The 12,500-nt window shown below is 45.8% G+C and overlaps 1 protein-coding gene across 1 annotated transcript in view; it reads right to left on the minus strand.

Moving 5' to 3' along the window:
* CDH23 (cadherin related 23) overlaps positions 1-12,500 on the minus strand; it is a 620,897-nt gene that overhangs the window by 231,305 nt on the left and 377,092 nt on the right. The window contains exons 12-13 of the mRNA XM_069071099.1: positions 10,968-11,117; positions 9,357-9,515 (exon numbers count right to left, since the gene is read on the minus strand). Coding sequence (XP_068927200.1) covers positions 9,357-9,515; positions 10,968-11,117 — 309 coding nt within the window. The remainder of the gene's footprint in view (positions 1-9,356; positions 9,516-10,967; positions 11,118-12,500) is intronic.

A 12,500-nucleotide genomic window follows, 5' to 3' on the forward strand; every position in this document is an offset into this window, starting at 1 on the left:
ACACTCACATACACATTCACTCACATATACACACACTCACATACACAGACACACTCATATACACAAACACACACGACCGATGGGGAGATTTGTTTACTCAATAATGTATGTCTGTAATGGGTCATCTATCCCTTTCTCAATAGGGGAGGGAGATGTGGGAGGGAGAGAAGTCAGATATTTGTTGGTTTTAAAAAAAATGAAATTTTATTAAAAAAAATTAAAATAGGGCAGCCAGAACTAGCAGCAATCCTTTGTTATGTGCCTGACTTAATGTAGCAGGACTCTCTCACCTCCTGCATTCCAGATGCCTCCTTTCAGCCTCAAATCATATTCATTTTTTTCATCTCCTACATTATACTGTTGACTTATTGTGAGCTTACTGTTTATTTAAGTCTCCAGGTCCTTTTCAGATTAACTGTTACCTAGACACACCTCATCCTTTTCCAACCTTTTCTGTCTCTTTAGTGAGGGGAGATTTGACCCTTTCTGGTGTTAAACAACAGAATCCCTGAAAATAACCCATTTTTTCTTCCAGACTTAGGAAGGGCAGCACCTGAGAGTAATTGAAGGTGGGGGTGAGGGACTGGGGGAGGGAGAAGTAAGCAGGAAAGAAGCCATTCTCTGGCGATCCTGCCCCTGCTCTCAATAGATATTGAAATATTCTATTTTTTTCTTAATTTTTTTTTCTGAAACAACTGGCCATGAAACCTTTTAATAACATCACAGAAAAGGTCAGGGAGAAGGAATTTCACAGTCCCTGAGCAAGCAGCTATAACTTCATCCCCTTTAGCAGTGAAGGAGACAGAAAGACTTGGCCTTACCCAAAATTAAGTGGATGTGGGGAGGAGGTGTGAGAACAGCACAGCCCCATGAAGAAGCTGAGCCCAGGCAGGGCAGGGAAAGGGGGGTGTAGGGAGCAGAAAGGGTCATGTTCCTGGTGACTTCTGACTCACTCAGCAGGCAGGCTCTCTCTAGAAGCTGATTTTGGAGCTGAGAGGGGAGGGGAGGAGAGAGAGGGCCAAGGGTTCCTATCAAATTGTGATAATTAGGGAAAGCCTGGTCTTTAAGGAATGGAGTGGGATTATGAACTGAGCATAACTATCTTTTGGTTTTTCCAATTCGAAAGAAACAAATTTGCCCACTATAATTGCTGTGAATGCAGGGAGGAGATCTGGCCTGTGGGACATGCTTCAGGGTACAAAGAACCAGCCCTAGACAGAAAGGGCGTGAGTCTCCCAAGCTTCTGACTCAACTGTGAGTAAGAACGACCCTGAAGTTTGGCTGCATGTGTGGCCTCCTTCCAGCCTCCAGAGTCTTCTTTCAACTATCCCAATATGAGGAGAAAAGAAGAGAGATGGGGCAAAGGAGGGCTTGAGACCAGAGGAAGCCCCTTGAGGACCTTTTCAACAATAAAGACATTTGTACAGGGCTTTCAGGTTGACAAAGCACTGTATCTAAATCACCTCCTTTGATCCTCACAACATAAGGAGGAAAAAATGAGGCTGAGAGAGGCTGACTCACCCATCTTCACATAGCCAGTTCAATACCTGAGGCCAGATTCAAAACTCAGGCTTTCCTGACCTCCAAGTCCAACACAGGCCTCTGGGTGGCTCATTGGCAAGTCAAGAAGACTAAGAGATCAAAACCTGCCTCAAATACTTATTAGCTGTGTAACCCGGTGTGATAGTAATGGCAATTAAAGATTCCCCTGTATTGGCTTGGTTTTCAAATTGATTGTGTTAAAACCCAGAGTTTGTTAATCCCACCTGTGGGATGGGCTTGTTGATGTGAAAAGAAAGTCCTGAACTGGGAGGAGCTGGTGATGTAGATTTGGAGAGACACTAGAGAGAGGCGGAAGATCTTTTTGGAAGCAGCACCTTGTGGAGAGAGAGAGACTAAGAGAATTGCTGGTGGCCGCTTTGAATTGCCCTGGACTTTTGAGACCTGCCCCCTGAGCTGCCAAGGACTGAGGAGACATGGCTGTTTTGTTGGTACTTTGTCTGTCTGTTTTGATGTTGTTTTGCCAGATTTGTCCACTGGTGAAAGACAGTCCTTTTGTTGAAGAAGTCCTGGAACCTGGCTGTTCACTAAGAAGCCCTGAGACTGTCCTGCAGACAGAGAGTGAATACTGTCCACTGGTGAGGGACAGTGCTGTTGTTGCAGGGGTCTGGAGACTGTCCTGCAGACAGAATGAATACTGTCCACTGGTGAAGGACAGTGCTGTTGTTGCAGGGGTCTGGGAGCCTTTCTGTTGGTTCAGAAGCCCTGAAGAAGGATTTTCTTGTTGTATGTTTACAGAAATCCTGGGAGAGGGCTTTGCTAAAGAGGATAAATTCATGAAGGGACTGGCAATGTACCTTGTGGCTTTGCTAAGCCTTGTCTCCCCAGGAACTTGCCTCGTGTCAAGATGAAGAAAAGACCTCCATTTGGATATTAAGTGCTGTGTTTAAACTTGATGTAACTCTGGGGTAGATTCAATTGTGATCCAGGGGTGGGGAACTTTTGACCTTATGTTTGGAAACTAATCTCCATTTGAGAAGAGGGGCTTTGTGGTGGACTTAATTAAGGTATAGCCTAGGGGTGGAGAAGTATTTAGAACAGAGACTTTGTAATTGATTGAATGATTGGAAGGTCCTGGGGTGGGGTAGTACTTGGAGATTATTTAATCATGCTTAGTAAATGCTGTATTTTGAATGATGTCATGTTTTGATCTTCTCTGTTCTTGGTTTGTCACTGAATAAAATAGAGAGCACCTATGCTGGTATTTTGAACCTGGGAAGTTGCCTTCTTTTGGCATTACATTACACCCGGGCAAATTACCTAATCTCCCAGCCTCAGTTTCTCTATTCATAAGATGGGGACAATAATAACACTAGCTTCTAGAGCTGTGAGAATCAAATGAATTAAAGCACTATACAAATTCTATTATTATTAATACTATAAAAACTGTGTCAATATCTATTAACCCTGACTCTGCCTTGATTTTTCATGTTCTCCTTTTCTTCCTTCCCAAAGACCCATGAAGACCCTGCCGAGCACCCAGTTCCTGCAGAGAGGGCCCCTGAAGCCTGGAGAATGATGAAGTCTTCCCCTGACTAGAAGAAGGCAGATCCTGGAAGCCCCTCCCAGCCCCTCCTCCACCCCAGGGCTCCCTTCCTGCTGCTCCCCCTCAGGCAGGTGCCAGTTTCACAGGAACCCTGTGGGACTGTCAGACAATCTCTCCAGATATGGGACAAACGACTTCCAGGCAGATGGGCTGAGAGGAAGGGGTTTGCCCTCCCTTGGATCGGACAGATTTGGACAAAGGGAGAGAGACTAAGAAGGGGAGGCTGGCAAAGGATGGCACCACAGAAGAGAGGGCATCATATGTCTTGCGTGCTCTTGCAAAGGAAGGGCCGAGGGGGCCATGATAGCAAGATACATAGCATTAGGGAGTCCATCATGACTTTGCCATTTGATGTCATTCAGAAAAACCACCCCAGCCCCTCCCCCCCCACACATACACCTTGGCTGTTAGTGCATGGTTCTCATGCTTGTTGACTGACTGACTGTCCAGAGCTGCCCATGCAAGGGAAGAGCTCCCTGAGGGAGCTGCCATGGTGGGTGAGAGGCACAGTCAGGACAGCCCAGAATTCTGTCATTCAACAGCCCTGAGTGATAGCCTGGGGTGGGGGGGCATCTTTGAGGCATCTAGAATCGGTAAAGATCTCCCCATATTAGGACTTCTCTTATGATCAGTCTCATCACTTTGCAATTTTCAAAGGAACCATGGTCAATAAGGTTCCTGATCTCCTCCAACAGAGCTGCTGCCCTTCTTCAGCAAGTCTTGAAAAAGTGGGGTAGGTGGAACTGGAGAAGGCATAGATGCTTTTTCTGATAATTCTCCTAAAAGTTTGAAAGGGTTCTAAGAGATCACTTATTCTAACTCCGTAGTTTTACACATGGGGAAACTGAGATGTGGGATCTACTTCTGACTCTGTTGCTACCGTGTTTCCCCGATAATAAGACCTATCCCGAAAATAAACCCTCCCCTTACTGTGTAAGATTCCTCTAAAATAAGCCCTCCCCCGAAAATAAGCCCTATTGAGATTGCTTCTGTAGTGAAGGTGATCCCCTGCACTACACGCTACATTACGGTGTGGTACCCGATCTTCTTCGGGTACCACTACCCCCCCCCGTGAAACGCACGCCGCGCTCCGAGCTGCATCCAATCAGAGCTGCAGCAGTGAGTGAGTGCATCATCCTGTTCTTCCCCAGTGATTTGCTTGCTGGCACCATTGAGAGCAGTGCCGCAGAGGAGAGCTGAGGCAGGACAACATAAGCCCTCCCCTGAAAATAAGCCCTCTGGTGTTTTTCTTTCCAAAAAAATTAATAAGACAGTGTCTTATTATAGGGGAAACACAGTAATTAGTTGTATAATTTTGAGAGAAATCTCTTCATCTCTCTGGCACTGTTTCCTCCCATATAAAATGAGGTGGTTAAACTAGGTGATTTCTGAGGTCTTTTTTAGCTAATGATTCCAAGGGATTCCATCTAATTTTCTTTCCATTATTCTAAGTCACCTCCTTCGTTGTTCAGGTTAAGGGAAGAGATAATCTGGCCAGGTTCATTTGGGAAACTGACTACAATGGTTGGTAGTGGGGGCACCTCTATCCTGGCTCAATGAGCGTTCTCACTATTGGGTATAGCCTGGTTTCATCAGAGCAACCTTTAAAAGGGTTGCCTTGAGGCGGCTAGGTGGCACAGTGAATAGAGCATCAGCCCTGGAGTCAGGAGGACCTGAGTTCAAATCCGGCCTCAGACACTTAACACTTACTAGCCATGTGACCTTGGGCAACTCACTTAACCCCAACTGTCCTGCCCTTCCCCCACCAAAAAAAAAGCAAAAAAAAAATAAATAAAAGGGTTGCCTTGCCTCACTCTTTCAAAATCTTCAGGAGAAAAGCTATCTGTACCCTAGAGGCAGATCCTGGGCTCCCCAGCAGCCAGAGGGGATATCTTAGGGGTGGGCTATGGTTCTCCAGTGGTTAGTGTGCTGACAAATCCAAGTCAGTTCTTCAGCCTGAACAATCCCACTTCTCTTCCTGAGTAGGGAGTGGGCAAGGGAATCATAGTAATAATGATGATGATACGTGGTACTTTAAAGTTTACAGAGTGTTTGTATGTATTATTTCCTTTATTCATCACAACAATCCTGTGAGGTAGGTGTTATTATTATCTCCATTTTACAGATGAGGAAACTGAGGCTCCAAGCCTGGGCTCATATAGCTAATAAATGCTTGAGTCCAGATTCAGGGCTTCTTGACTACCAAGGCTAACACTCTATCCAGTGTGTCTCGCTGCCTCTATAGACAGAAAGGAAGATTGACTTGAGAATGGTTTGGGGGTTAATTCCACCCCTACATCACCTCTCCTTTCTCTTACTCTCCATTCTCACTGCAATCACCACAGGAAAATCCCTAATCACTGGCTACGTGGATGCTGACATCTTCCCAACTTCACCATCCCCTGTCCAAATCCTCCTTTATACAATCACCAGAATTAGCATCTATATGCAGAGATCTGAGCCCATCACTCTTCTGCTCAGAAAATTTTCACCAGTTCCCGACACCCTACGAAATTAAATTAAAACTTATTTTGCTAGCATTCAAGGCCCTTTACAATCTGGCATCTTCCCAAGCTTGTCTCCTATTGTTCTTTTCCATTCACTCTTGGCTTTAGCCAAAATGTTCTAATCTCCACTATCTGGTTGTTATTCTGTTGTGTCCAACTCTTCATGACCCAATTTGGGGTTTTCATGGCAAAGATTCTGGAGTGGTTTGCCATTTCCTTCACTTCTTCATTTTACAGATAAGAGTACTGAGGCCAACGGGGTTAAGTGGACATGTCTGATCTTGAAGAAGTTCCTAAAAGGTGTGTCCCACATGGAAAAGAGCCCTCTGGGGGTGGTTTGACCAGCAACCAACTGTCTGGGAACCTCCTTCTCCCTTTCTCACCACTGAGCTCCTACTGATCACATCAACTGCTTTTATTTTCATGTAATTCCATTGGATCACACTGAACTGGGACTCCACTAAACCCTCCAGGTTCTTTACATGTGGACTATCGTGGCCATCCTGGGCAGTGAAATTGATTTAACTTGATTGCAGGATGCTTTAGAGCCCTTGGCAAGAGTGTCAAATGGGGGTCTCCTTTACTGACATAAATTGAACCTTGCTAAGATAATAAGCTACCAATAAGATGCCTGAGAAGAGGGAGCTCCTCTTTCTGATGAAATCACAGGTCTGAGTAATGGGAAAGTGCTCTGCTCACTAGGAAGCAGGAGCTGTCCGTGGTGTCTCTGTCGCACAGGATATCTGGGTGGTTACAGGATGTTTAACACCATGCTCCCTTTGCAGGGCTCCTGCCAGGGTACAGGCACACGTCAAGGGGCCAGAACTCTAGCCCTGTTGTTGAGGCATGAGAGGAGTCCTCTGGCCACACAGTGTTCTACACTGCCGGGGTTCCCAGAATCAGAGATATTCTTAACTCTTCGCTCCCTCACCCCTCATATCCAATCAACCGCTCAGTCTTGTTGATTTCTGCCATCCTAATCTTGCTCACATCTCTCTGTCCCCTTCTCTATCCTCACACAGTCACCATTTGAGGTTAAAGTCTCATCATCATCCACTTGTATTCTCACAATAGCCTCTTAATTGGCCTCCCTGTGATCAGTCTCTCCCCCCTCCAAGCCACCTTCATGCAGTTTCCAAATTGTTATTCTGGAGGCACGAGTCTGACCAGATCACTTGCATAAACATCAGTGGTTCCCAAACACCTCTAGGAAAACAATGAAACTCTTCACTTTGGCATCTAAATTCCTTCCCAATCTGATTCCAGGTCACCATTCTCCTTGATGTACTTTATGTTATAGACAAATCGGCCTGCTCACCTTTGCCCACACAGTATTCCACTTCCTGTCTTGATGCCATATCCATACCTGGAATGCACTCTCTGCCCACCTCTGCCTCCAAGAGTCCCCGGCTTCCTTCAAGGACCAAATAAGATTCCATGTCCTATAGGAAGTCTATCCTCATTTCCATAAGTGCTAGACCTCTTCCCCTTGGAATGAATGAGTGATAAAGCATTTCTTTTTTTTTAATTTTTTTTAAGCAATCGGGGTCAAGTAACTTGCTCAAGGTTACATGGCCAGTTATTTCTGGGTGTGGCGCTGAGTATCTGAGCCCAGATTTGATCCCCAGGTCATCCCGACACTGGAGCCAGTACTCTTACTCACTGAGCCACCTGGCTGCCCCTAAGCAATTGGGGTTAAGTAACTTGCTCAAGGTTACATGGCCAGGTGTTTCTGGGTGGGTGCTAAGTGTCTGAGCCCGGGATTCGATCTCCAGGTCATCCCGACACTGGAGCCGGTGCTCTTACTCGCTGTGCTACCTGACCATCCCTGATAAAGCATTTCTTAAGCACTTACCATGTAGATTACATTCTAATGGTGGGACAGAACACAGGAAGAGGAAGTTAGAAAGTGGGAGTGGCAGAAGAGGAAGGATGAGTGTGTGCGTTGCGGTAGTAGGGGTAGGAAGGATGTGTCCAGTGGCAATGAAAATGACTGGAAAGTGACAAAGTGATTTGGTCCTGAGCAAGGTAGGGTGAAAGTTCCCCTATTACGGCCTAGTGTCCCAGGGGTAGAGTCCAAGATTCTGGTGGGAAGAGGATGAGGAGGATAAGGAATATGGTCAAAGGGCATGTGGCATTGTTTGGAACTGTCCAGAAAGTGACACGGTGGCTTGGTTCCAAGCTCACCTATCAGACTCTCCTCTTCATATAGATATTTTGTACTTAACTTTTGGGGCATGTTTCTCCCCAATCCTTCCAAACAAAACGTAAGTTCCTTGAGGGAAGAGACTGTTTTGTTTTTTGTGTTTTTGTCCTTAACATTTAGCACCGGTCCTGGTGCACAGTAGGCTCTTAAGACCTTGCTGCTGAATGAATGAGTGAATATAATTTGTACTCCAGAGCTGAGCATAGTCAAGAGTGCGCCAACAGCCATCCCCAGACGCTCCTCATACAACAGCATTCCATATTAGGTCTGGAGGCCCTGGGTGGCATTGTGCACAGGCTGATTTATGGCAGGGGCAAGCCTCAGTGAAGGCTGGCAGAGCCAGAGGGTGGGGGGAGGCGAAGCAACCAATGGCAACCACAGACTTATTGTTTAGCGTCTGACAGCCTGACTAGCTAAACATCTGTTTGAAATATTAATAACTGTCAGATGGGAAGCGCCCGGGGGCTCAATACAGTTTCACACCATCTGTCTGTAGAGTAAACACACTTATAAGTGTGGGACCCCATGAGCCAAAGAGGCATTCTCCTGTCTCTGCTTAGGGGTGGGGGTAGGGTAGCTAATGGGCACATTCATATGCCCCTGAATTTGGGGCTCTAAGGTAAGGGAGAATGGGGAAGGGAGAAGAATATAGGTTGGATCACCATAAAATCACACATTTAGAGCTTAAGGATCTCATGGTACAGCTCCTTCATTTTACAGATGAGGAAACAGAGGCCCAGAGAAATGAAGTAATTTGTCCAAGGTGATACAGGTTGTAGGTGACAGATGTATACCCGCTCTAGATGGCTAGGGTCTTTTAAGCCTCTCACTTGCCTCCACTTTCCTAGGGGTTGTGTCCTTAGCCAATGTGGGATACCTATCCCAGAAGTGACTGGGTATTTTTCCAGGTATATGGTTAAAACTCCTCTCCCAACTAGACAGATTCCCCTATCACCTTCAGGTATAAGTTTACTTTGTCTTTGGGATTCTCCTCTTGGATCCTTGGATACCATTTGTTCAGTTTTGTCAAGGTCCTTTGAAGGACCTTGCAAAAAGACCTTTGCCCTGGTCTTTTGAAGAGTACCAGATTTTCTCTAGCAATCAATAGATATTAACTGAATACATAATCTAGGTCAGTGCTAATACTGGGGGCTGGAGATGGTTAGGGATGGCTCCAGGTGTCTCAGTAAAATTCAGCTGGATGAGGCAGCTAGGTTGTGCAATGGACAGCACTGGACCTGGAACCAGAGACACCTGAGTTCAAATCCAGCCTGAGACATTTACTAGTCACGAGACCCTGGGCAAGTCACTTAACCTTTGTCTGCTTCAGTTTCCTCATTTGTAAAACGGGGGATAATAATAGCACCTCCCTCCTAGGGTTTTTGTGAGAATAAAATAATATATTTATAAAGTGCTTCACAGATCTTAAAGCACTATATAAATAATACAATAATAATAATGATTATTAATTACCAACCTTATAAAATATAGTCATCTGAAAGAGAGCACATTTGAGGAGGAGGGCAAGAGGACTCACCAGAACCGTCAGGACCGTTGTCCCTACAGTAACATTCTCGTACAGGCTGACATTATATAGTGGCTGACTGAAGATGGGCCTGTTGTCATTCTCATTGATAAGGGTAATCTTCACCTTGGCATATCCCACGTGGTCAGGCACACTCTCATTGGCAAACATCTAGGCAGGGAAAAGAGAGAGGGTGGGTGAGCACCTACTTCCAAGTGTATCCTTATCTTCATCCTTTGGTATATTACCACTGGTGAAGAACATCTACCCATCTTAGCCCAAAGGATCTGGTCTCGGTTTCTACCCACCTTTCTTTCTTGGGCCTCTATCCACCTGCCACACCCTACTTCAGGAAGGGGTGATGGCCCATTTACAGTCTTCCAACTGCTGATTTTGCTGGCTTCTCTGGAAAGCCATTTGGACCTATTGGCCCTGCCTGGGAGGATTGATGGTGGACTGGACCAGTGGGGAATTTGAGCATCTGGACCCCCATCACCTAGTCTGATAAGGACATATACCAATGGTTTGTGTTCAGCAAATGTGGAGTTTCCCTAATTTGCATTTGGTTGGCAATCTTGCTACTGAGGTTCCGAGCGTGGGGGAAGGAAGGAAGGGAACTTGAGAAAGTGGGCATTTCTGTCTCTACTTGCTTATTGGTCAGCATGTGGCTCCAGGAAAAAAGGCATCATGAGACCTCCCCAACCCCTAACCTGGGCCATGTGCATTGCTCTGGGAACACTCAAGTTCCTGCTTGGGGAGTCTGCTCTATGTTTCTGATCTTGGCATCTCTGCACCCTAGATCCAGACTCTAGACCTGTCCTCTCTAGCCCTCTTCCCTGCTTTACCAGAAATACCAGGTCCTATTGAATTCCAGGGCAGCTGTGCCACTTATAGAGTTAGGCTTGATGCAGTTCATTGAGGTAGGTCTTGACTCACCCTTCCCTTTCCATTCTGAATTCAAATCTCACTCCTTCAGTCTCCCCTTCCCCTTCCAGGTAACCCGTGCCTTCATATTTGGCCATCTTGTAATGACCATATGTGTCCCCTCTTCCTCCTGTACTCCTGTCTTTCCCAGGGTAGTAAGAATCACAGGGAGAAATAATATTCACCCTGAAAGAGGGCTAATAGTGGATGGTATGGATATTGAGAGATTTGGGGTCTTAGAAGAGACTTTTAGTAATTTTCTCAATTCACATTCCATAGTCAGCCACCTCCTACTCAGCCTATGCATAAAGATCAGAAACGGCTGCCCAACCTCTATTTAACTTGATATGTTGTCAGGAATTTGTCCAGTGGGTAGCATTTTTCTGCGGGTGAACTTGGAGCTGTTCTGGCATTTAACTCCTGAATCCTAGTGACGGTCTATTACCATTACTCAGAAATGTGTTCCTTTCCTGTTCATCCTTATGAAGAACCATCCATTGGTGTGGCTTTGCAGAAATTCTCTTGTTCTCCTTGGCAAAAGTTAACCTGTCCCAGTATCTTCAACTGCCTGACTCAGGACTGTTCCAGGACTGACCCTCAGAGATATTAAGGAAGGAAGGAGTTCATGTATTCCATTGCCTGAATTTGTAGTCCCCACCTCAACCCAAGGGGAAAGAAAGAGGACAGGATGATACTTACGTCAAAATCATAACGAGAGACAGTCTCATAGTCCAGTGGTTGAGCCACTCTCATTCGGATGTCAGCCTTCCCCTGGATGGAGGTGGGGGAGACGATGAAGTGGTGGGAGTTGTTGCCCACAAGATATACTTCAAACATGCTGTTGAGGCCCTGGAGGAAAGTAAGGCAAAGAGCGCCATGACACAGTGCTACAAGTGACTGGGATGCCTGGGCCACATGGAGTGTGGACCTAGGCAGAAGATGTGTTGGGGAGGGCGGAGCAGGATGGCTGGTAGCTTGGTTGGAGACCAGACACCTAAGTAGAGGGATTGCAAGTAAGGAAGTAACAATAGGCAATAATGGTCTGGAACAGCCTCAGGAAGGAGTTGGAGAGAGTTCAACATCTATCTTTTTTATTGAATTTTTTTCTGAAAATGGTTTAGGGGGTGGGAATACTGATCTAGACTTAACAAAGGGGAGGGCTGGAAACTCTCATCTTGATACTTTGGCTTGGGTCTTAGGTTCTTTCCAGCCGAGATTGGCTAAATTCTGTCATAACATAGCAATACTGTTCTCTCCACAGATCAGCAGTCTGAGAAACCATGACATCAATATCAAGAACACTAGTCATCAGTGTATTTGTACATCAGCTGTCATAGTCACTGTGTACACTGTATGGGTGCCTATCACTATCCTTCTAAAAGAATGCTTTTGGGAGGAGCCCAAAGTCCTTTTCAATGGGCTGCGTGGACTCAGAGATGAAGACCTTGGCTCATGGGAATTTCTTTGCAGGTCGCTTTAATAGTGGGTGATAACAGTTCTCTTATGACTCCTTATACATTACACTCCATCTCCCCATACCTTTTCCTGGCTGTCCCCTATGCTTGCAATGTTCTTTCTCACTGCTACCTTCTGGTTTCCTTCAAGACTCATCTCTCATCCTGCCTTCTGCAAGAGTCTTTCCTTTCCTAGACTTTCTCAGTTTCCCTTGCCTCCCTCCATTAGGATCTTCCCTCTGAGGTTACCTCCCATTTACACTGTCTATATTTTGTATGGACATAATAGTTTGCATGTTGTCTGCCTTGTTGGAATGTAAGTTCCCTGAGGGTAGGAACAAATGGTTTTTCCCCCCTTTATATGCCCAGTGCTTAGCACATAGTGAGCACTTGAGAAATGCTTGTTGACTGACCAACTGCTTGGGTCTTCTACCTTTTGAGATATTATCTCACTGTAACACCTTTGGGCATAGAGTACTGATTTGGGGGAAGCTTTAGTCAATGAGGGAGTCTATTTCTCTTTTTGCTGCCTAGGGAGAGATTCCTGTAAAATGTCCTTTGTTTGTGCTGTGCAGAATCTCTTGGTCTGTGAAGGTGGAGCCCCCATTGCCATTCTGGCTCCCATTGGCTGTCCTCTAGCTCTCCCCACCCCCAGTGCATTACTGCATGAGAAGGACCATGGGGATGTTGTCATGGAAGGCTTCATTCCTTGCAATAATAGAGCTTCTCTCCTGGATGGCTCATTCTGAAAAGGACACTATAAACATCGCCTCATGGA

The sequence above is a fragment of the Petaurus breviceps genome, unplaced genomic scaffold, assembly GCF_028583685.1.
Source record: "Petaurus breviceps papuanus isolate PSGF00001 unplaced genomic scaffold, PetGlider_PUasm1.0 90825, whole genome shotgun sequence".
NCBI classification, from domain to species: Eukaryota; Metazoa; Chordata; class Mammalia; order Diprotodontia; family Petauridae; genus Petaurus; species Petaurus breviceps.